This window comes from Toxorhynchites rutilus, chromosome 2 (assembly GCF_029784135.1).
Source record: "Toxorhynchites rutilus septentrionalis strain SRP chromosome 2, ASM2978413v1, whole genome shotgun sequence".
Classification (NCBI taxonomy): domain Eukaryota; kingdom Metazoa; phylum Arthropoda; class Insecta; order Diptera; family Culicidae; genus Toxorhynchites; species Toxorhynchites rutilus.
The window spans coordinates 203128810-203155386 of record NC_073745.1 but is presented as its reverse complement, the minus strand read 5'-3'; the positions used below and the strand labels follow the sequence as shown (position 1 = coordinate 203155386).

Here is a 26577-nt window from a genome sequence, read left to right as displayed (position 1 = left end):
TCATGCACAAGACTACTTACTAGCTACATCTGACTGCTCATATGACATTATCGGTTTGTGTGAGACAAAGCTTGACGACAGAACTCTCTCTTGTCAAATCTTTGACCTGGGATATGAAGTTTTCCGCTGCGATCGCTCTCCTTTCAACAGTCGCAAATCTACTGGAGGAGGCGTCCTCTTGGCAGTACGGTGCAATCTCAAAGCTCGCGTCATCGATAATCCTGCGTGGCGTACGGTGGAACAAGTTTGGGTTGAAATACGTTTGAGCAACCGTACGCTCTTCATTCGTGCTGTCTATTTTCCTCCGGACCGCACATGCGACTTCGATTTAATAGCCGATCATATCAAATCTGACGAGTTCATCAGTGAATTGGTTTCCCCAGTTGACGATTTGGTTAGTCTCGGTGACTTCAACCTCCCCGGCTTATGTTGGCGGAATGTATCACTTGGGTTCTTGCTTGTCGACGCTTCATGCTCCCGCATCTCTTCTACCACTGCTGCTCTTTTAGACTGCTATAGTACTGCTACATTACGGCAAATTAATGACGTTCTCAACGAGAATAATCGATTGCTGGATTTGTGTTTCGTTAGCTCGATGAACCCAGCTCCCTACGTACTGCCAGCCGCTGACCCTCTGGTGAATCACGCTCGTCACCACCCTCCTTTGATGATGACATTTGGTAAGACCGAAATAATTATGGAGAACGTTCCTGCAAGTGTCAGATACAATTTTAGCAAAGCTGACTATGCTATTATCACTGCCGCTCTTGACGAAATAAGTTGGAGTGATATTTTAGCCAAGGACGACGTTGACAGTGCAGTACAGACGCTTTCTCATGTTTTGGCCTATGTAATCGATCGACACGTTCCAAAGAGGTTGGACAGAGCGACAAACAAGAAGCCTTGGATGACACCAGAGCTGCGCCGAATAAAAACTCTGAAACGAGCAGTGTTGAGGTACAGAACAGAAAGGGAGTACTCCAAGTATCGCACTACCTTTCTGCGAATCCATTTCAATCACATTAACCATGTTTATCAAAAAACGATTCAACGTAGCTTCAGGATTCAACAAAACCTACAAAGAAACTTCAAGCGGAACCCGAAGTCGTTATGGAAGTATATAAGGAGTCAACGCAAAGAAGACGGACTATCGACTACGATGTCATTCGGCGCCGAAACAAGCTCAGAAAAGGACGATATTTGCAGGATGTTCGCTAATAAATTTTCAAGTGTGTTCGTCGATCGTGCACTGTCAGCTGAGCAAGTTGCAAGTTGCACAAATATTCCTTCTCTCGAGTCTTCGTTGAGCCGGTTTGACATTAGCGCTGAACAGATCATGGCAGCTGTTTCGCGAATGAAAACGTCCATGAATCCGGGTCAAGACGGAATACCATCGCTCTTCCTGAAAAAATGCATCTTCAGTTTGTTGACACCGCTGCAACACGTCTTCCAGCTTTCTCTAGCAACTGGTCGTTTTCCAAAGCTATGGAAGTCCGCCACGATATTCCCGATCCACAAAAAAGGCGATAAGCGGAATATTGATAACTACAGAGGGATTTCAAGCCTTTGCTCTATGTCAAAACTGTTTGAATTGATTGTTATGGATCCAGTGTTCTCGTTTTTCAAGCACTATATTAGTTGGGATCAACATGGATTTATGCCCGGACGATCAACGACTACAAACTTGCTGTCTTTTGACGTAGGACTACGTCTAACCGGAAGATATAGGGGGTGAAATGGAAATCTAGGCACTGAACAAGTAGGAAAAAATGCAAGATTTGGAATGCTTATAACTCGAGCATTTCTCAATAGATCGCAAAGGTTTTGGCATCAATTGATAGGAAATATATCTACGCATCTATCATAACGAATAACATTTCATTTTTCTTGAGATAAATAATTGAATAATTGTGAAATATCAAGCATTGTCCAAATGCACTATGTGCCCATTTTTGATTGGTCCATTTTGTGTTCCTCAAATCGTACCGACCAAAACGGGCAACCAGAGCAGCAGCGAAATAGAATGAAGCACGATTGGAAAGGAAAAAGAAAAAAAATGAACGAAACATTGGTCGCAGTCTAACACATGCGTAATTCTCGAGCCAGCCAGTCTGCTTAAAAATCCCCGCTCCGCTGCCGTAACGATCATTCTCATTCAAACCGTACACCACATCGGTTCGCATCACAACACATCAACAAACCAACCCAAGCAGCCATGTCTGGAAATAGTAAAGGAGGAAAAGTGAAGGGAAAGGCAAAATCCCGCTCGAACCGTGTTGATCTGGAGTTCCCCGCAAGGGTAGCTAGGCCGAGCGCGTTAGGACCAGTGCACCAGTCCACCTAGCCGGCGTTATATAGTTTCGGCCGCCGAAGTGATCGAGTTGGCTGGTAAAGCTGCTCGCGACGATAAGAAAACCCGCATCCAGAACAGAACACATTCGGTTCGGAGGACATCAAGACAACAACAGGCAGTTGCAGCGAGTGGCAAACGCATTCGCAAAACGGCAGCAGGTAGCAGAAAAAAAAGTTTGTTCTTTATACAAACTGCTTTGATGGCAAATCCAGAACAAGGTGGCATTGAGGGCGTTCGAAATGTTTTTTTCAAAACCACGAGTACTAAGTTTTCTAAATTGGAACCATTCCATAAAACAAGGCGCTTTTCAGGGCCATTAAACCTTCCAAAAAAGAGTTTAGGAAATACAGTTCAATGCTTCTAAAACAACATCCAAAATAATAATAAAACACAAATTGATTTTTTCATAATTTGTTTGCCAGGATATGATTAGTATGTGAATTTGGCAGTTCTGAGCTTATTGATTTTCACCAATTCTTAAATTGCTTCTAGATTGAAAGTACAGTCATTTACACTTATCTCGACGTTTAGCTAATTGGACGGACCTGTAATGCGACATATTTAGTTGGACATTTTTGTAAACATAGAGTTCGGGGTTCAAATTATGACCCCACATTGAAAGTCGACACTGTACCACTGTCATCGCAAATGTTCAGTTACAGGTTAAAATAACCTCCAATCCGACACTGAGTGGTGATAATGCGACGTGCCATTGAATGTAATTTACTGTACAATATGTCACAAGCTGGATGGGAAGAAATTTTCCAACTGTGAAAGCTGTGGCGAGTGGCAAACGCAATCGCTAAACAGAAAGGTTTAGCCGAACAAGATGGGGATATCGAGTGATAACAAAACAATAAACTCTTTAGATTGAAGATAATTTTGTGATCTTGAAAAGGACCCTTCTTAGCCTGCATGTGAATCCAACGAGCGAACAAATCATAATGAATGTATTTTCTTCTTCTTTCTTTGTTTTTAAGAGGCTTTCAACTTTGCAGTTCATTCGCCTCTAATGTATTTTTTGCCATCGCTTCCTTTTAACGCTCATTCGTTCGTCTCGTTGGACTCGCCCCTTTGGCTGAGTCTGCCGATTTGTCTCTATCCTGTGAGTGTGTACCGCTAGAGTACAAAACGCGCGGACCTCAAAAAAAAAATATCTCATTTTCTTTCAAACCGTAAACCAGTGTGGTTGTACAATATCGTTTAACATCGCATCGCATCACATCATAAAAAGAAAACAAGCAGCAACGTGGACGTGTGGACGTAACAAAGGAGGACAAGTTAAGGGAAAGGCAAAATCTAACTCGAACCGTGCAGGCATCCAGTTCCCTGTTGGTCGCATTCACTGATTGCTCCGCAAGGGTAACTAGGCCGAACGGATTAGTGCCGGAGCACCAGTATACCTAACAGCGATTATAGAGTTTCGGCCGTCGGAGTGCTCGAGTTGGCTTGCAAAGCTGCTCATGACAATCAGAAAACACGCATCAAGAACAGAGCAGATTCGGTTCGGCGCTCATCAAGGCAACAACTAGTTTCAGCGAGTGGCAAAAGTCGCAAAACGGCAGCAGAAAGAATGAAAAAGTTTGTTTATACAGACTGCTTTGGTGGCAAAATCAACCACCGTAAAACACGGCGCTTTTCAGGGCCATTAAACCTTTCAAAGAAGAGTTATTAAAAGTTTTTCACAATACCAATGCATTTTAAAGTCATAATATGTCACATATAATATAAACTGATTTTTTTTTGTTTATGCTTGTTCTTGACCTTGTTGGTGGTTGGGGTCTTTTAAATTGATCATTCAGTTTTCACAAACCCATGTATGGTGTCCGAATTAAAAGTGGCTTCAAATTACAACACATTGTGTGCAGGATGGCATTAACGAATTTTCTCGGTAGAAAGAACTGCTTTCTTTGGTTGATAACTGATGTTGAAAATTAACTAATGTTACATCTGCATTGCATAGAGAAATAACTAAGGAGCAACACGATGAGCTATGTATTTCCTGCTGCTCTGTTCTTATTTTAAAGGGCTTTAATCCGAAGGTCATCCGTCCTGTATTTACTGTTGGTTTTTCAGAACGCTTATAGCTCGTTTATTTCTCGACAGATCGTAGATGTCGTCTCCGAAACCTCAGTTCTTTTTCATTTTTATTTACTTTGTTTGCGGAGACTACAAATCTGCCCGGCGTTGAACATTTAATAAGTACAAAGCCTTCAGAAAAAAATCAAGAATCAACTATAAGATAGTGAGAAAAAATTGAGAAAGATTGTAAAACAAAAACGCAAAAACACAACACCAAAGGTTCTTTTCAGAACCCCCAACATGTTCATAAAGAGTAAACAGTAAACTAAGTATTCACGTAGGAGAAGAAAATAAAACAATATATTTAAAATATATATTTAACAAAAGCTGTCCCCTTTGTATAGTCCTACGTCACTCCGGTTATGTCCCCGACATTACCCACCCGTCTAACAGCCGCCTTCGACAAAATTCATCACGACATCGCTATAGCCAAGTTGGCTAAGCTAGGCGTCACTGGAACTTTACTAAGTTGGTTCGAATCCTACCTCAAAGGACGCCGATTAACTGTTTCAGTTGGAGACAACAGCTCGGAGCCGTTCGGAGCAACTTCTGGGATACCACAAGGAAGTCACTTGGGTCCTCTAGTTTTCCTGGTTTACCCTGGAAACATTTTTTTGGTGCTAGAGGGACCCCGAGCTTCATTCGCCGACGATTTGAAGATATTTTTTCGGATCCGTTCAACCACCGATGCTATCTTTCTCCAACGGCTGTTGGATACATTCGCTTCTTTGTGTTCTGTCAATTGTATGTCAATCAACCCTTCCAAGTGTACGACGGTTACCTTCGGTAGGAAGAAGGAGCTAATTATGCACAATTATACCATATCTGATGTCAAAATTGAACGGAGAACGGAGATTAAATATCTTGGAGTGGTTCTAGATTCAAAATTGGAATTTAAGCAACACGTTTCACACATCGTTGGAAAGGCATCAATAAATTTGGGTTTCATCTTTAGAGTCTCCAAAAGTTTCACCGATGTCTACTGTCTCAAATCGTTGTATTGCGCTCTGGTTCGTCCAACCCTGGAGTTTGGAAGCGTCATATGGAATCCGTGCTTTTAGAACGGGGCGACGCGAATCGAATCAGTGCAACGACGGTTTGTTAGATACGCTCTCCGACTGTTGCCTTGGCGTGATCCGCTTCGGCTTCCAAGCTACGAGAGTCGCAGCTTGCTGATCCATCTGGACTCTCTACATACCAGACGAAATCTAGCGAGGTCATTGTTTGTAGCTGATCTCATCACCAACCGCATCGATTGCCCGCAACTCCTGGAAAAACTGAACTTCAATGTTCCTCCACGACGTCTGAGAAATACACCGTTCATGCGAATGTTACCTCAGCGATCGAACTACGGCATGCATTCCGGAATAACGGGACTACAGCGCACCTTCAATACGATTGCTCCCGTGTTTGATCTCAATTCCTCCAGAAGCATGTTGAAGCAGCGATTCTTAAGTTTAATTAGGTTAAGTTGAAATCATTGGGACCTTGGAGGTCTGTTGATATAAACAATAAACAAATAAACAAGCGACTTATATAAAATAACAGCGTAGTTCTACGTCAACAATGCGGTCGTATCTTGGACACAACCTCCTATATTTTTTTTTTCAAATTTTATATATCATTCATGTGACTTATTTGATGAGTGTATTTGGACCATACCATATGAGGATTAACTGTCTAGGATATGCAGTAAAATAGCAGGATCTGGAGAAAAATAAGTGTGTGGTATTGATTCAAACTTCCAGTTTCTCCAGAGCCCCTGTTTCCTCCAGTGTATCTGTATGGGTTTCCAGCGTTTTCCAGCTTAACACTTAAGCCATTAAATAATGTCTCATTACTCAAAATGGTACTTTTTCGCGAAATTTTTGTGGTTTTTGGATACAATAGAGCCTTTCTTTCATTTGGTCATATTGAATTGATTTACAAATACATTTTCATGGTGGATACTAAAAATATGTTCGATTACATTTGTCTCAAATTTCGAACAGCAAAAACGAAATTTAAAAAAAACATAACTTTAGAGCTACTAGACCGATTCAGATGATCGATATATCAAATTAAAGCCAATTAGATATTGTTCTTTGGAAAAATACTTCAAATTCCTAACACAAACATTTTATCGCTGGTTTTGACAGTAATTTTTTTTGCAAATGCTTAGTATTTAAGTTATAAGCTGTATCGATACCTGTAAATGATGTTAAAATAAAGCCTATACCACAAAGAATGTCAGGGTTATTGAATTATTTATAATATTAAAGTTCAGTAAATTTACATTTAAAAATCGAGTGTTCGGAATTTGAGACTGTTCGGTATTTGAGACAAAACGGTACAACCTTCTTTACTGCTAGCTAGTCAAAAAAAAAGAATTCAAATGGAATGGCAAATGATGGTTCCAGTTAAACCAAATTTTTGATATTTAAAAAGGTTAATCTGTTTTTAATACAAATTTAAAATTCTTTGCCCCTGAAACACATCCATTAACTCTTTGCGGTCGTATGTCTGCTCTCAGCCAACACAGTAAAGAATCATACTGAATGCTTTCTTTTCGACCATAAAGAATTAGTACTGCATAAGTCGTGGTCGTAAAAAGTTACTTTAATAAAGAGTTCAATAGGTTTTTTTTCATATTCTCAAAGAAAATCAAATAATTTTGCAAAGTCACCCATGGGGTACATTTTGCATTCTTTTGAACATTACACATTTTTTCCAACTTGTTACAAGCTGTTTCACCGCCATTGTAAAATTCTTCCGATTTTATCAATTGAAAATAATAATTACCCTAACGGTCTTTTTCAAGTAGAGGAAATAAAAAGATCGGGGAATACGGAGTGTCTAGAACTGGTTCAAAGTACAGGTTTTACAGAGCCTCTTCAGTTGCACGCAAAGTATATGGACGAGCGTTGTCGCGTTGCTGTATTATTGGCGCCTCGGATATTCGATTTTGGTTTGCGACAGGCTGTTGAGTGATTCGCTGTTAACATTTCTGAACTGATTTTAATTTTCTTTTCAAGAAAAACTTGAACTGTACACTCAATTTTTCCACGGCTTAATTGATTTTTTTTAAACCATGAAGTAGAAATGTGACCATTTAAATTTCGTTCTTATCACTACCTGAGAGTAAAATGGATCGATTTTACAATGAATATAAGTCGCATTGGATTATTTATTTTTTAATCCCAAAGAGCTCAGAAATAACAATGCAGCACGACGTGTATACTCAATTTTGCGGTGGACTGTACATGTCTATAGAGATTGAGATCAGATGAAACCGATGTTTTGGAAAGTTTTGTTGCTTGAGATCAAAGTCGTGGGTTTTCTAACATAATCATGACAAACTAGTGCGGTATTCTTACATCGCTATTTACAAATGTACAAAAAAATATTATAAACTACTGATCGAACATCATCTATACATACGGTCCCCCAAGAATAGAAAGGTGGTGTCCAAACCGCATTATGAACGTAGGACTACGATATTATTTCCGGTGAGAATAAAAATTTAAAAAAATAATAATGAACTCTATAGTACAAATATTTGATATCACTGAGAAGGGTTAAAGGATCAATGTTTGCACTGAGAGACGTGAACGATAAGCAGAGCGCACATAAAAGTTAATTTAAAAGATTATCGAATCAGCCTGGAGGCCTGAGCCTGAAGACATTTAGAAAATTTTCAAAATGACTCTCAGCATTGTGAAAGGTTGTTGAATACTCGTTGACTGGTGCGAGATTAGGAAAGAAATCATAAATGATACTTCTTCTACTCTCGTTGAAGCAATAAGTGGGCGGAGCTTGAGTTGAAAATATTTTTTCTCTTCTTCGTGTTTTTATTGTCAGAGCTAATACCGCACTGTGTATTAACTCCGAAGCAATAGATCCGCACATTAGCAAAACAAAAAACTGATGCAGCAAACGCAAAATTTAATTGTGCGCCCTTATTTTTTGTTTGTTTGGCACTTGGTTATTTTAAATGTAATACTTTTCATTGTTCAGAAATCTGTTAGTTTAACTCTTTTGAAACTCTAAATAGTCGCCGTGAAAAGGGCCGTTTGCTGTAGGTACTCTTAACTCTTAACTTAACAAATGAAATTCAAATTTCTGCATCACTCGAGAATTAATCGAGCAAATGGAGACAAATTTGGCATGTGGACATTTTAGGGTGCAATGAATGATTCTATGGTGGTTAGATACTCCTCCGCGATCTCTTAGTGGGGGTCTACCATATAAATGAAACACGAATTTCTGCATTACTCGAGAATTATTCAAGCTAATGAAACCAAATTTTGCAGATGAAGGTTTTAGGGTGCAATAAATGTTTCTATGGTGGTTAGACACTCCTCCCCCTTCACTGAGAGCGGGCTGCCATACAAATGAAACACAAATTTCTGCGTAGCTCGAGAATCAATTTAACAAATGGAGCCAAATTTGGCAGGTGGATGTTTTAGGGGTGCAATAAATGTTTCTATGGTGGTTTGACACTCCTCCCCCTCTCAAAAAAGGGAGGGGGTTTGAATAACTCAAGAACTAATCAATCAAATGGAATCAAACTTGACATATAGAGTTTTGGGGGATCGATAAAAGTTTTTATGGTGGTTCGATACTCCTCCCCTCTCTCTAAAGAGAGGCTATCATACAAATGAAAAATTTCTGCATAATTCGAGAACTATTCAAGCAAATCGAGCCAAATTTGGGTTGTGAGGGTTTTTGGGTACGCAAAATGTTTCTATGGTGGTACGACACTCCTCCCTCCTTTGGAATGGAGAGAGGGTCCCGTAAAAATAATATACATATTTCATCCAAACATATTCCAAACATGTCAATTGAAATTTTTCGGAAAACTCGGAAAGTAAAGGGGAAAATGGAAAAATTCGGAAAATACAATTCGCATATGTTCTACAATTATATAGTGACAATCGTTGTTAGTCCATTTGATGCTTGCGCAAACGAAATTGATCTTTGTTAGAAAGTCGAAATGGATTTCATTGCGATAAAACGCACTCCTAGATTTTTTTATATCTATATAAATAAAAATGGATCGCCGAATGTGTTGATAAGAGCAAAACTCGAGAAAGAAAATGTCCGATTTAGGGCTGTCTTCATTCTATCATATTTTCTGTATCAAACATTTATGCCATGTAACGGAGAGCATGTTATTTGTAGGTGGTTGAAAAATCTTGAACGAGAATTGTGTCTGAAAATAATCTGATATTATAATGACGAGTTTTGGTAGAAGTACCAGGAATTTATTAGTGAAAGGTAATTTTAAAGGGTATATTAGAAGATCAATCAATGAACAGTTCTGCGATTGGACCCATGAACGTGCGCTTAGTAAGAAAACGTGAATGTGATTACGAAAAATAAATTTTGGGCGGGACGAAGTTTGCCGGGTCAGCTTGTGCTTAATATAAAGCCACTAAAATTATATCCACACGCGGAATCATGTTTGATTTTGATCAGTATTCATTGCCACAGTGTTGTTTAAATATTATTAAAAAAACATGTAGAAGATGTTCTCATTAACAGAAATCAGAAATTCAAAATGTAACTATACAAACCTGTCCACCTGTCCATTTTACTCCCACTGTCCGTGTCAAGTATACAAACAAAACGGTTATTTTGCGATTTTTTTTTTTGGGTCATTCCTTTTTTGTGCGGTATATAAAAAATATCATATTTGTTGAAGTTATCGGTCTTGTCATACAAATTAAAAACAAATTTCTGTAGAACTCGAGAACTAATCAATTAAAAATTTGGCATGTAGAGGTTTTAGGGGACAATAAATGTTTTTATGGTGGTTAAACACTCCTCCTCCCTCTCTAAAGGGGTGGGGCGCATAACTCGAGAATTAATCAAGCAAATGGAAACAAATATGGCATATTGAGTTTTTAGGGGTTTAGCGAATATTTTTTCCACTCTATTCGGTCTCACGCCCGGACATGATTTGTTGGTAATTGGCGGGCAAAGAAAAGTTCATTAATTAGTGGTGATGGACTGCATTGCATTAAATCATACGATCCATTCGTTTCCGAAAAATTGTGTCTCTCCTTTTCTAAGGTGATCTATATCAACGGCTCTGTTTGCAATGCATAGATTTCTTGCGTAAATTGATCAATGAAGACGTTAAATTTTTGGATATTGTGGATAATATTCCTGGATATTTGGATATACAGCTTGACATTTTCATTCGCTCAAAAATTTGTTTCGAAAAACAATTTTTACTATTGCAATATCGGGAGTTAACACAAGTTATTAATATGTAGGAATCCGAATAATCATGGGGCAACACTGGTATCGAAACATAAGATTTGCAGTGAGGGTCAAAATTAAGTGTCCAAATTATTTTTTTTCCATTTGTTTCATTTTTCTGGTTAAAATTGAACGAAAACACATCGTAATCATTTTTAAAATATTATTTATTATGTTCTTTTCAAGTTTTGTTAATGTTACGCTGGTAAAAAATTAAAGTTTTTCTGATAGAAAAAAAAACAGTTAATATTCCAAAAAAAAACAGGGGCAAAATAAAGTGTCCAACTCGAAAATCGATATAATTTCGATAAGTTTCCATCGTGAGACCCCTCGAATTTGTTTGTTTTGTGTGTTTTGACGTTCCATAAACAACTGGTTTGGCTCTGGAGCAAACAGGTGTCTACATTCGAATAAGTTGTAAAATATGGAGAACGCATAGATTTCCGGTTCCATTCCGTTGTCCATCCGGAAACTGGTTGTTCGTGATGTCAATAACGGCCAAACGCACCGGGAAGTGGCCAGGCACTACGAAATCAGCAAGACAGCGGTATCAAAAATCATGAGGAAGATGAAAACGTTCGGATCGGTGGTGGATCGCTCGGGAAGAGGACGGAAGCCCAAGACAAATGCCAGAACGGACAAGAAAATCATTCGTGAGGGGAAGAAAAACCCAAAAATTACGATCCGGCAGATACAGGAAGAGCTCCAACTTTCGGTATCGCGTCGTACTGTCCGTCGCCGCATCCAAGCGAAGGAGTACCATAGCAAGATCGCAGTGAGAAGGCTTTTCATCAGCCAGGTGAATAAGGCTAAGCGGCTCAAGTTCGCCAAGGAACACGCCGATAAACCGCTCGAATACTGGAAAACAGTGTTGTGGACCGACGAATCCAAATTCGAGCTGTTCAACCGGAAGAAGCGGGATCGTGTGTGGCGCAAGTCGGGTGAGGAGCTTCAAGACCGCCATATCCAAGGAACAGTCAAGCACGGAGGAGGTAACGTGATGGTGTGGGGGTGATTTTCTTGGGGTGGGGAGGGCAGTTTGGTAAAAATTGACGGAACCATCACAGCTGAGTCATATTGCAATATCCTGCGGGAAAACCTCGTGGTATCCCTCATCAAGACGGGTACCAAGAGCGCTTCGTATTCCAGCAGGATAACGATCCGAAGCATACAGCCAAGCTGACGAAATCATTTTTCCGTTCCTGCCGCATCAAACCCCTTGAATGGTCCCCACAAAGTCCTGATCTGAACCCCATCGAAAATCTGTGGGCCATCCTCGATGCTCGGATTTATAAAACTGGTGTGACAAATAAAAATACTTATTTTGATGCCCTTGAGCGCGCGTGGGAAGAACTTGACCCACAGTACTTGCAAAACCTTGTTGAAAGTATGCCGAAGCGCTTGCAGGAGGTGTTGAAGGCTAAAGGAGGCCATACCCATTATTAAATCGTACTTGTTTGCCTTCAGTTTGATTTATTTGAAACTGTACTAATCTGGACACTTTATTTTGCCTTTTTTTTTGGAATATTAACTTTTTTTTCTATCAGAAAATTTTTCTTTTTTACCAGCGCACCATTAACAAAACTTGAAAAGAACATAACAAATAATATTTTTAAAATGATTACGATGTGTTTCATTGAATTTCAACCAGAAAAATGAAAGAAATTGAAAACAAATAATTTGGACACTTAATTTTGCCCCTCACCGTAGGTAGGTAGACATTAAGTCAATTCAATACGGGTTAGAATTCAGCCAAACATTACACCGGCGATTGCTAAGTCGAGCGTTTATTCGCTATCTCCCTCTACGACTCGACTAACTCATTCCATATTTCCCCGTCAAATGGACTCCCTTGCATATTGGAGTTTTTTGAATTCTTTTCTCTCTCTCATGTATCACGTATGCATGTATCGATGTTTGCGTTCAACGTGGTTCGACATACACTACAGATGAGCTAGATTTTTTTGTCTCGTACACGAAAATTACTCACACGTATAAAATAGCGTGCAGTGTGTGTGAGCGCTATTTTGCACGCTATTTACTCATACTAGACAATAAGCCGTCCATTAATGGTTTAGGGTGAAGATCTTGGTTCGTCCGATTTGGGATGTTTTTACGCAACTAGTAAATGCAAATCTATTTTTCTTCATGAAAATCACACACAATCGATACGAGTTTGGGTTTGTTGAAAAGCCCCAAGTCTCTAGTTGCTAATACTACCATAAGGTGTAGTATAAATTATTCAAAATTTTATGTTTTTTAACGATTTTCCTTAAAAAGGAATTATGATCATGGATTGACCAGCTTTGATCATGGTTTGTCAAAAAAATGATCATGGTTTGTCCGGTTTTAGAAATCACAATTTTTGAATGAAAACATTCAAATTCTCAATCAGATGTTGCATTTATCATTGCTTGAGTTTACTGTCATCATATTAATCCATTCATAATTTTGGCTTTCTTCAGAATATTGCCTTTTCTTGGGTATTTTAAAAGTGTTACCCTCAACACACTCAACACAGAGAAACTTTATTTCTGATATGCACGAAGAACACAATAAACAAACTCCAGCGCTTCATAGAAATCATGTGGACAAAATAACATTATTGAATTGGACAACTCATGATCAGAATCGAGTTCATCAAAATGCATAGTTTAGCTATGTAAATCTGATACAAATGGTGTGCAAGCATGTTGTTTATTTGTAAGTGTTATTATCTAGAAAAGGTCTGAATACGTGCCAAATAATCATCTGGTGATCGATTAAAAGTTAGCTCGAATGAGGGGCACTTTGACACAAATAGAAGGTGTATTTTATAATCTTTTAAAACATGTGACTCCGTAAAAATATACTATGAAACTACTGTAAATCATGAAAAAGACAATTTTATTTCTATGTTTTGAACATTCGAATACATTATTTGACACAGAAGCGCTAAATTAGAGCATTAAAAAAAGTGGGCAAACCATGATCATATTTTCTACTGGACCAAAATCATTTACCTTAACTACTTATTTGCATCAGAAATGAAGTTTTCGTTTCGCTTTATATGGACGTAATAAGATTGTGTACGCAGGCAAAGAGATTCGTGTCAGGGGGAAGTAGAAATGTGGATTGAAGTCAGTTGAAGCGAAGCGACTGAGAGGAGAGTCGTTATTCATTTTCGATATTCAATCTTCGAAGATTTCGGGCCTGGTTACAGCAGTTTGTAGAAAAGGGTACGAATCCGGAAACCCTGCACCGGAGAATCTTTTTGGAAAGGCGTGAATAGTGGATACAATTTGCAACATGGGGTCTCTTTCAATATATCCGTGATTTTTTTGTTCAACTTTTGAATGAAATTTTTACTTATCGGAATCAATAATGTATTGGCCATTATTATCAATGAACTTTCGCAATTTTTCGGATAATTTTATAATTCTACCCGGGAAGAACACTTCTGTGGTTTGTAGACGAAAATGGCTTCTAGTGATTTTCGACATTAAAAACCAATTTTTGGGGCTTCATTTGTGTGTGCAGGACGCGTTGTCATAATGGAAGACAACACCTTTTCCGTTGATCTGTTCTGATTAATTTTTCTTAATCGCTTCATGTAATCTGTGCAATTGTGAACTGCACAGCTTTGAATTAATCGTTAGTGATTCAAAATAATCAACGTAAACAAGTTTGCAAATGAACGACTGATAACAGTTCGGCTGAAAAGTTTATAAGGTAACACAGTAAAACTACTTTTTTTTTGCAAAATTCATTTTTTTTATTCAACATAATCGCCTTCAAGGACGATACAGCGACTATAGCGATCTTGCAACTTTTCGATACCATTTTTATGGTACTCTTTCGGTTTTTCCCAAAATAGGCCTCAGTTTCGGTAATCACTTCATCATCGGTCTCAAATTTCTTGCCAGCGAGCATTCTCTTAAGGTCTGCGAACAGAAAATAGTCGCTGGGCCAGATCTGGAGAATACGGTGGATGCGGGAGCAAATCGAAGCCCAATTCATGCAATTTTGCCACCGTTTTCATTGATTTGTGATTTTCCCATTTCTTTCACAATGACAAAAGTTGCTTCACTCTCAATGCTGTAACTCACGAGCCAATCGACCGATTGCTGTCAAATTTTTACCCATATCCATTGAAAGATGGTACTTTGTGATAATCAAGTGGATTTTTGCAACGACTAGACGTCAACCTTATGAACTTTCAGCCGAACTGTTATACCAACAAAACAAACAAATAATAATCAAAACAACAAGTAGCTGAATCATCTAGATACGCACGCATCGGAATATATTATTTCCAACATAAATTAGCCAGTACTTCTACCAAACACGACAACGCCTCGGACCATATTCAACCAACATTATTTATTGCCAAGTTTAGTATCATTCCCTGAGCTTCACGAACTTGCAAGTGCAATAGCAAATTTCCCACTTGAAGCTTGTTTATAGTTTTAACTCTTTGTAATAACTTAAGAATTTCCCCTCTCACCTCCATTTGCAGCCGAGGATCACTCGAACGGGGAAGCCTCTACGTGCGGCCGAATCCTCATCTTTCTGTCCTGGGTGTTGGTAGTGCTGACGATGCCCTTCAGTCTCCTAGTCTGCTTCAAGGTAAGTTCAAAAATTCAATTAATTTCATCACCATCAAAAGCGAAAAGAGCAAACGGGAATGGCCAAGTTTCGGGGCAGAATGGACAACTTTGTTACTATTCTCGTCGTCCTCGGCAATTCCCACAAGGGGCGCGTGAAAAGCGAAAGGGTTGAACATCACACCCCTTTCACTGTCCATTTGCGAGTCTAATGAAGCGACGATTTAAATAGACTGAAGATAACTACCACTTTCGCTCGCCCAAAAATGCTGGCTTTTTCCGGGAGAAACTATACGGACAAAAAACGCCGTAAAATTCATTAGAATTTGCTCGAATGAATTTTTGGTGATGCTCATCACGGTCCATCGTGCCGCCGAAAGCTATTGCTGGATGGAAGCTCGGAAAAACTCACTACACGAAGCTCGAACGGAGCGAGGAGGGCCCCAGCTTGGCTATGAATTAGTATGTATATGAGCTGCAAAGTAATTTTACCCTCAAAGTAGAGCAGCACCCAAAGCTACCACCAGCAGCAGCGGCAGAAAAATACAGTATATAAACTATGCTGTCTATTTATGAGCACGAAGTCTACTGGGGAACGAATTTTATGTTTTAATTTGAGTTGGCGCCAATTTAGTGGCAGGGCTCCGGCAAATATATAAACACTGTAGTTGGTATATCAACTACATTGTGAAGCTAATCTTTAGAGGCACTTGTGTATTCGTTCCAAAGCATTTTTATCTTCTAATTCGGATTTATTGCCCTAAATGAAGCTAGCGTCGTATAAATATTATTTTTCACAAACATGATTATCGCAATGGCGCTCATTTCTTTCATCTCCCTCCCTCACCCCTCGCCCGAAACAGTTTGAAAAAAATGATCGTTTTCGCACACTTCCCATCAAGTAATATCAACCAAACTCTAATCGATTACTCACAAGATATTAAATTTTCATCTGCCGTCGCACTGTATAGTGAAAAACGTCGGAAAACTCGAGTTAAATTTTCATTTCTCAATTTTCCACAATGGTTTTGTTTGTATTGGTGAAAGCATCGTTATTTTTTTCGACACTGATGCCAGACAACATCATCGAAACAGCTATAAAAAACACTCAATAAAATGTTATTCCTGAGTAATAGCGTTTCATGTCATGAAAATCAATAGAACAAAATTGTGTTGATAAAATAAAATAATTGATCGATACAATTATTATTTTTACGTTTAATGTGTCTATAATGTAAGTTTTAGCAACTTTAACATTGGTTAAGCAAATTGTATTGCAGAGCTCGAAACACTGCTACGACTGCCTACGCTGTCAAAAATAGTAAACTAAAAAGTATTACATTCAATCAAAATGCCCCGGCCAACGAGGATAAGGGTTAAGGCTCTCCAACGTGAATATATGAATGACGAGGACAGGAACAATTACTTAGCACTAGTAGAAACACAATTTTGTCAATACGAATCGCTTCCACTGCTTGCTTACACTAGTGATGAAAGCATCCATTCACTGGACATACAGATAAACCGCTATCAACAATTTAAAACACGAAAAACACAGTTGACGGAGTAGAAAAATCGTAAACAAAAAGTAGACGGGTCTGAGCCTAGGGGCACGAACGGGAGCTTGACGTAGAACTGTGATTGTTTGTAGCAATTGCATTTAAATTGAGTTTTTTTTATTGTTCGGAAATCTATAATTTTTGACGTAGGACTACGTTTTTCATTTCTATACCGGGGTGTAAAATCAAAGTTTCGAAAACGAAAGCGTTACGCCGGAGACCGAGATTTTGAGCGTTAATAGATCTTAAACAACAGAACGAAATTGTATGACAAACACTTCATTCGGAAGATAAAATGTCTACGCGTTATATACTTGTTACTTTTTGATCCAAAAACTTGATTCAATAGTCTTAAAATTGCTTTCAAAACAGGCTATTGAAATCACCAATCGGTATATAAGCGAGCGCCGCTCGGAAATTCACTCAGTTTTAATTGAACAGCGATTGGAGCATGTTGTCGCTGTTGTGGTGAAGCTCTTCATTTATCATGAAAGCGCGGATGAACGATGTCACCAAGAACCTGTTTGTGCACCTTAGGTTAGAAGGGAATCCAGGAGAGTGATGCCACAAACGGTTCCCCGGGGAGAGATCGGAGCAGCCACCACACACACATACACGCGCGGAACTCTTCGTTTGGATGCCATTCAGCATTGAGAAAAATTCCAGAAAGATCTAATCGCTGCTGTGAATTCATGTGAAAGAGTTTATTTTAATGTTTTCTAACCATATAACACTGCGACCAAATATTTTTCAATCGAGTGCTATTAACAGGTGGTTATCGAGTTAGCATTAACCATCGTTAGTATCGAGGAAAATCTGGAAAAATCTAATCGATGCTGAAAAATAATCTGCCAGTTCCCTGGGAATTGAAAACTACATTCATGCGAAAGAGTTTATTTTAATTTTTCTAACCATATAACACAGCGACCAAATATTTTTCAATTAAGTGCTATTGACAGGTGGTTATCGAGTTAGCGTTAACCACTGGTGGGCTTCGAGTATCGAGGAAAATCTAGAAAAATCTAATCGTTGCTGAAAACTAATCTGTCCGTTCCATGGGAATTGAAAAATACATTCATGCGAAAGAGTTTATTTTAATGTTTTCTAACCATGCAACACAGCGACCAAATACATTTGATTTTGTAATTTTTCAATCAAGTGTAATTAGCAGGAAAGCTTCTGAAGATTATTCTTCCCCATCAGTAGGATATTTTCGTATCCAATATTGTATGCGCGCAACGGAAAATGTTTCGCATCGCGAAAACTATATAATTTTCGATCATTTATTGCTCAGTCGCCGAAAGTTTCAAACTCAGAGAGTTCATTCCCCTCTAGTTTGCCTTCCAAATTGCCATCGTAAACCATACCTTCTCTCGATTCTATCACGCACAAAAAGCATACTTAAGCGATATTCTGGTGGTGAAACGCATTCATTTTTCGTGAGGGCATCGACAAGACAACATCGTTATTGAACGAGCTGAACGTGCTGGACGAGCTGGACGGCGAGGGATCAAGAGATTCATTACCCGACCTGACTTGAAACGCATATAGTTTGATTGGGAGCGCGGAAAAGCCGATCCATCAGAAGAAGAGAAGACGGCCGAGAGAGTATCAGCACCGAACAACGGTTCCATTTGAGATATCGAAGCAGCCGCTACACATACACACATATACGTGCGGAACTTCTTTCGTTTAAATGCCATCCAGCATCGAGAAGATTCCGGAAAGATATTATCGTTGCTGAAAAATAATCTGCCAGTTCTCCTGGGAATTGAAAAATACATTCATGCGAAAGAGTTTTTTTTTAATATTCTCTAACATATAACGCTGCGACCAAATACATTTGGTTTTGTGATTTTTCAATAAAGTAAAATTAACAGGTGGTTATCAAGTTAGCATCACTGCAATCACTGCAATCACTGGTAGTGGACTTCGAGAAGAATCGAAAAGAATCCGAAAGATGTCATCGTTACTGTAAAATAATCTGCCAGTTCCTTTGGAATTGAAAATTACATTCAAGCGGAAGAGTTTATTTTAATGCTTTCTATTCACATAGTACTGTTGCGATCAAATACATTTGGTTTTGTGATTTTTCAATCAAGTGCAATTAATTAGCAGGAAAGCTTCTGAAGATTATTCTCCCCCATCAGTAGAATATTTTCGTATCGAATACAGTTTGCGCGCGCAATGGAAAATGTTTCGCATCGCGAAAATCATATAGTTTTCAATCAATTATTGCTCAGTCGCCGAAAGTTTCAAACTCAAAGAGTTCATTCGCCTCTAGTTTGCCTTCCAAATTGCCATCGTAAACCATACCTTCCGATTCAGTCACGCACGAAAAACATACTTAAGCGATATTCGCATTCATTTTCCGTGAGGACATCGACAAGACAACATCGTTACTGATCGAGTTGAACGAGCTGGACGAGCTGGATGGTGAGAGATCAAGTGATTCATTACCTGGCCCGACCTAACCTGAAACGCATTCAGTTTGTTTGGGACTGACGGATCGCAGAAAAGCCGATCCATCACAAAGACAAGAGAAGACAACCGAGAGAAGACCAGCATCGAAAATTGGTTTCACTTGAGACATCGGAGCAACCGCCACACACACGCACACACATACACGCGCGCAACTCTTTAAGTTTGCCGGTTATCGAGAAGAATCCGGAAAGAAGTGCCAGCTCTCCTTGGAATTGTAAATTACATTCAAGCGAGAGAGTTTATTTTAACGTTTTCTATCCATATAATACTGCGACCAAATACAATTGGTTTTGTGATTTTTAAATCAAGTGCAATTAACAGGTGATTATCGAGTTAGCATTAACCACTGCTGGTGGACTACGAGAAGAATCCGGAAAGATATCGCTGCTGCAAAATTATCTGCCAGTTCCCCTTGGCATTGAAAATAACAGGCAAGCGAAAGAGTTTATTTTAATGTTTTCTAACCATATAACACTGCGACCAAATACATTTGGTTTTGTGATTTTTCAATCAACTGCAATTAGCAGGAAAGCTTCTGAAGATTATTCTTCCCCATCAGTAGGATATTTTCGTATCCAATATCGGATGCATAAAACCTTGTACCTCCAACGTAACGCTCTCGTTTTCGAAGTCCCCCAAATATTCATTTTTCCATTCATTCAGAATGAGTTTAGATTCAACTTAACTTACCTATTCTAATCATCAAATTGATTACTATTTTCCTATATTCATTGTACATGTTTTAAGCAAAAAAGTTGCTGGATAAATTTCCTAATGGTATATCTAATGGTATACAACAGAACATATATCGCAATAGCCAATTTGCGTAATATGCGTTTGAAAACTCTTAATTAATCGTTACATTTTTCGTAGAGTGACCTCCTATATAGAAATCAAAGACGTAGTTCTATGTCCAAACACGGTCTGTTGATGGTACTTCCTCGGGTTTGCCAACTCATTTGGCCTCCCATTTTTATTTATATGAATGCAAATGCTCCGCTTTTACGCTCTGATCGTGTGAATAAACTGCCATCGGGCGGAGCTTAGAATGCAATACTTCCTCCCTCCCCTGTATCCATTCACAAGTAGCAGTGTTCTCTGCATTTGATTGTCGAGCCAACTATTTTCAATAAGTTACTCGTTGCACAAATTAGACTAATCCGAATATGGGAATATAGTTTTGATTATACATGATATTTTCGAATTATTCAATAGTTTGTTCTCAAGAAAATCATCGATGATTTTTTTTATCGTGATTGATGCATTGAAATATTTCTAATTGATGGATGCTAACTGTTATAAACTTGCATCCATCAATTAGAAATATCACAAGATGCACAAATTTCAGCTTCATATTCACGGGATATTACGGTATTTCTTACTTTCATACTGATCTTACACACAACGTTTCGGGTGTTATTTGTCTTATAATGATTCATCAATGTTTAAATATTAAAATACAGAAGCTAAAGGTGGGTTTAGACTAGTGATATATTCATGTGAAGAAATATGATGAGATTTATTGAAATCGCATCAACCGTTTACACTAGCGAGAACTTCTATAATGAATATATTCATATTTTCGGTGAATTTATTCACCTGAAGTAGAACTGTATCCAACTTTAGTGATTTCTCACCAGTGAGAAATTCACAAGCGTTTACATATGCTGAATTTATTCAAGTTATATATACCTCGAATAAGTGTATCATATTTATTCTCACCCGTTTGCACTTATTTTCACTTGAATAAATCCATCTATAGCTATAGATCTCCCTAATGTAAACCCGCCATAATAGCTTTTCAAAAAGGAGTATGAAATTCTATACGCTAGGACATAATGAGTTAAGGTGGCTTCCATCTTTTGTTTAGGTCGCCACCGTTGATGCACCCATCTCTGTGGTTTATCAAGCATTGGTTCAGATATAAGTCGTAAGATTTTCATTTTATACCCTATACCATCCTGTTAAACTCGTTCCCTTTTCCCATTACTTTCATCATTTGTTATAACACAGGTGGTACAAGAATACGAACGTGCCGTTATATTTCGCCTCGGTCGTCTCATGCAAGGCGGAGCCAAAGGACCAGGTGAGTATATAAACTATTCATGGCAAAATCCGATTTCCACTGATGGATCCTAAAACGCATTCTTTTATATTTTCGTACAGGTATTTTTTTCATCCTGCCATGCATCGATGCCTATGCACGTGTTGACTTGCGTACCCGTACGTACGACGTTCCTCCCCAGGAGGTGAGTTTCATTGTGATCAGCATCGTGAATAGGAAATCTCAATTCTTTTTCTGTATGCTCTTTTCCTAACTCACAGGTCCTAACGAAGGACAGCGTCACGGTGTCGGTGGATGCCGTTGTGTACTATCGTGTCTCGAACGCAACGGTCTCGATTGCCAATGTCGAGAATGCCCATCACTCGACCCGTTTGCTGGCTCAGACCACACTTCGGAATACGATGGGTACCCGGCACCTGCACGAAATCCTCAGCGAGCGAATGACAATCTCCGGCAGCATGCAGATCTCGCTCGATGAAGCGACCGAGGCCTGGGGTATCAAGGTGGAACGTGTGGAAATGTGAGTCATGGTTTTGCCATAATTAAGGGCTAACTCTTGTCATATGTTTAAATTTTACCGCCACACAGCAAGGATGTCCGTCTCCCCGTCCAGTTGCAACGCGCGATGGCTGCCGAGGCGGAGGCCGCCCGAGAGGCCCGCGCCAAGGTGATCGCGGCCGAGGGCGAACAGAAGGCCTCACGGGCCCTGCGTGAGGCTTCGGAGGTGATTGGTGACTCACCGGCGGCGCTGCAGCTGCGTTACCTCCAGACGCTGAACACCATCTCGGCGGAGAAGAACTCCACCATCGTGTTCCCGCTGCCAATCGACATTCTCACCTACTTCATGAAGTCCAAGGACGCGTTCGCTGCCTCACACTCATAAGGTTAGGGGGGTTTGGCGGCAACAAAAAATAATCAAGTGCGCAGATATCCTTCTAGTGATGAAAAATGTACTTTCATCAATTCGTTTAATTTTCTGTGAAACTTTTCCTATTGAAAGAATAGTCGATAGCTGTGAGACTACCATTTTTACAAACATTTACGTGTGTAGCGAACGATCAAATACATCCTTCTGGGACAGATGTGTATCATTCTTTTTATCTTTCGAGCCGGAGAGAAAAACAAATAACGTAGGGCGAATAACTTTTTTCCAGTTCAAATTTCGAATCATTATTGTCATCGTCAAATACAGCACACATTGATTGGATTTAATTAAGTTCAATCTGCTTTTCCCATGTCATAGTAAATTGTTGTCCTGTACAATTTGAGGCGATTATATTCTTCGTGGATTGTGTAGCTTCATTATATTTGAAAAGTTGTTATTCATCAAATATATTACTTTTAAAATTATTTTCATTACCGACTTCAGAGACTTAATTTAAGGGGAAATTCCAGAACATACGAATAGCATGCAAAATGTTTACATGGTATCAGAAATTTTCAGGCATTGTCTAATTCCAACCCATACATTAGCCTAATTTTAGTTATACATCTTATTTATTTTCCGTGGGCAAGTAGTCTGCGAAAATGTGTCAAATCCATCGAGCAAAAAAGTGTAAAATCGAACAAAGCAAACCCATCCCAAACACCCTCCGGGGTAGAAAATTGGAATTAATAATTAATCATCAATTTACCTTCTGTCCGCACTCCTCGCAGCTTCATCCTGCGGAGATAACGAACCTCACTTCGTCGTTTTCGTCTTCGTCATCATCCATACTTACTTTTTCTCGGTGGCTGAAACGCGTTTGGGTTTCCATTTTCTCCGCCTTTCCCCCGCCACTAATTCCGTGCACGATGTCCTGAACGGAATCGAGCTCCTCGTAATTAGTATGCAAACAGCGGAAACTCCACAAATTTGCGAGTTTCGACCCTTGTTCGCGTGGTGATGTTTTTGTTTTTCTGTACCTCCCCCCCTCCCTTGGTTAATATTATTTCATCTTGTATTTAATTGGAATAATTGAGTAGAGGGTCCATCCGAAAAAAAAAGGGGACGGTAACTTTATTATTGTTTCATTTCTGAACGAGCGGGTACTTAGCAAACTAAAACAATCATTTTTGTAAACCAGCAGACAATGAGTTGTTGTGAATTTAGCGAGATTTTTTTGTGGATAATATTACTAATTTAATGCCAATAAAAGAAACACGCTTGAATCTCAGTTTTGAGTATCGCATTTAGAAGATGAATTTACACATTTAGGTTTAGGTTTTTTTCTTCTAGAGTTGGTCATTATTGGGAACGGAAAGCTCTCTTTTACGGATATATTTCGTAGGCAACGTTAGCTAGTCCAAACCAAACGATGTAATCAAATTCAAGGGAAGGCGTTGCAGATGATGACCAATAAATCAAAAGAAAAACTCGTTGATGGTGATATAAGCTTTAATGATAAGCGAAATTCGCATTTAAAGGGAGTCTACATATAGAGCATCTTTAAATATAAACAAATAAAACAAATTGGAAATAACATAAAACAACCGGAACAATAGATTAGAGATCAAACACATACAACCAAAAATGAAGCATTAAGAAAACTATTACAAAAGGTTTGATTCCTTTTTCACATTATGTAAGAATTTAAACTTGGTGTTGTCATGTATTGCCGTATTATGATGAAGCGAACCAAAGAAGCATACTAATAGTGGTGAAGCACCGTCATGCAGGGGTCATTTATTATCAATGTTGAAAGCATATTAACAAACAAAAAAAATCTACATCTCTAGCAAGGAAACAAAAGCATTTTACATTCGCAAACTCTATCAATGTATTTCTAAAGTTTTTATCAACCGATAGAGATAAATAAAAGCCAACACGGATAGCATTATCAAACCGAACATATTTTCAAACTTTTCATCTTTAAAGGAAATAAACATATTGCTCTTGTGAACTGCAAAGAAAGAAGAACAAAAAAGATACATCACATCGCACCATTCATTATCACACAACACCATAGAAGAAGAACGACAAAAATATAAGACTTTCGGAATTAGTTGTGCTGCCAAAGCATTTTTTTTCGAGAGGTCAAGTTTTTTTACACGATAGTGTTTTCGTCGCACCGCACCGATGGTGTCGTAAAACAAGTAGAAAACTAGAAAAATCACGTGGAATTTAAGGAAGAATTGTTGCATATACTACCCCGGGACACATGAACCTACTTGGGGGATAGTGTGAACGAATTTCAAGTATACTAAATAGATATATTTTGATTTATTTTGTCCTCTACTGCAGATGTTTCGTTGTTAAAAAATAAATAAAAAATCCCTTCGAAATGAAATCAAAAAAGTTTAACTATGATTGTTGTCAGATTTTCTAATACGAAACTAAAATAGAAGTATTATATTATATTTCCTTTTCTGATGGAAGCAGATAGTTATGAAGTGTTGTAAAATACGAACAAACGACTCATGTGACGAATCAAAATAAAGAAGGGAAATATAATTTTGTATAATCTATTCTTTTGCTGTACGATAGAGAAATGTACCATCTTTGTAGACAAAAGACAAGGTAGGTATCTAGTAAATGTATGTGTGACTCCTCTGATTGTGTGTCTGGAACCATCTACACCCGACACAATTTGCAATGAATTGTTTGTATAATCTACTCAAAACTAGGGGAAAACACGGTTGAAAGTATAAGTATAAAATTTGGCAGACGTTTTGTGAACATATCAAACCAGAAAATTGCATGCGGTCAAAAATAATTACTGCAAAATTTACTAAAGTATAGTAAATTTGAAAAAAAAAACTTAAAAACAACCAAAAACAACAACTGCTGTACATAGGCGAATTCTTGCTTAAACAAAAAAAAGTATGTTTCCGTCCATCTATAATCTATTCTCTATGCGACCATTATTTCTTACGATCATTTCATACAAACTGAACATATGTAGCTAAGAGGTTCAGAAATATAGAGGGTGGAACAATTAAAATTTGGTCAACTTAACTTTGGTTAACTTAACATAACTTTTTTTAGTGTGCATTCAAAAAACCTCAACATCTCTCATTTTTCCGTTGTGTGCATGTACAGCACTTGTTCGCGATCTGGGCTGCTTATTAACTGGGCGTTCGCTATCTGGGCTATAGTTCAATTAAAAATCAGTTAAACGTTAAATATAAACTGTTGACCGAATTGGTGAGGGGTAATGCATCGCGGATCTATAATCATCAATGCACTGAGAACGATCGATCGTGAGTTCAAACCTCAGGGCCCTCATTGACCTGCTTTGTGTTATTACAGAATAACTAGCTCCCCGCAACAATCATCAGCGATGGAGATCGATTCAGTGTCGGAATCCTGGCTGTTACGGACTCAGCTCAGGTAATAAGGACAGAGAATGAAGTGCAATTAGGCGCATAGTTATGACGCATACAAAATTTGGATCAGGACAATAAGCTAAAGAAATATTTATGTGACCTACACGATCCTTCGTATGGATCGTGGTAGTGCAGCGCAGGTACACAAGATAGAGAACAAAGGAAGTGGTATCATAACAGAACGCTAACCGCTAGGGCGCTAGGTAAAAGAATAGATATAGAACCACATAAACAAGCGGATAGAATTTAAACAGGCAGATAAGCCAACGGTTTCGGTTATTTGAATAGGAAAGGGAGATCCTTTGCGTCCCTTATAGATTTAGGCTGGGTCAGAATTTCGTGTATATATACTCGGGATTCTTGCTTGGCAGTCATTGAAGCTTCGCCGATTGTTACTGTAAGGGCTATTGATAAACTGACCAGACGTCCCGCTTTTCGCGGGACAGTCCCGCGTTTTAGCAAAATGTCCCGCGTCAGATTCTGTCCCGCGGAACGTCCCGCGTTTGTCAAAACTCTCGACAAAAAAAAAATTAAAGCTAATTTTAGTTCACTCTCTCTTTGAGTCAACATTATTATGTGATCCCACAAAAATGAAAATGATTGGGATGAATGTTTTGGCTTCGTGTTCTGTTGAGCAATGTGCCGAAATTTTCAAGCACTTTGAAAATAATGGTAAATTTTAATTTAAAGAAAATTGTAGAATTCGCATTGTGCTCACCAGGTACAAATGCTGTAATTTAGCATTTTTTTCAGTCGTAAATAAAGTCTGGATCACCGAAAAATCACAACCAACTGTCGATACGTTAACCCACGTTGAAGCAGTGGCAACTATATTGTCACCCACAATCATTGTTTTCTTCCCTGCACTTGGGATAGTGTTTTTATTTTTTT

The 26577-nt window shown here is 38.6% G+C and overlaps 1 protein-coding gene across 1 annotated transcript in view; it reads left to right on the top strand.

The window, feature by feature from the left end:
- The window catches only part of LOC129769068 (band 7 protein AGAP004871), a 300970-nt gene extending 276159 nt beyond the window's left edge, over nt 1–24811 (top strand). Inside the window, exons 4-8 of the mRNA XM_055771083.1 lie at nt 15183–15292; nt 21327–21399; nt 21480–21562; nt 21639–21898; nt 21967–24811. Of these exons, the coding sequence (XP_055627058.1) occupies nt 15183–15292; nt 21327–21399; nt 21480–21562; nt 21639–21898; nt 21967–22261 (821 nt within the window). The 3' untranslated portion in view covers nt 22262–24811. The remainder of the gene's footprint in view (nt 1–15182; nt 15293–21326; nt 21400–21479; nt 21563–21638; nt 21899–21966) is intronic.
- Nucleotides 24812–26577: the final 1766 nt, after the last annotated feature.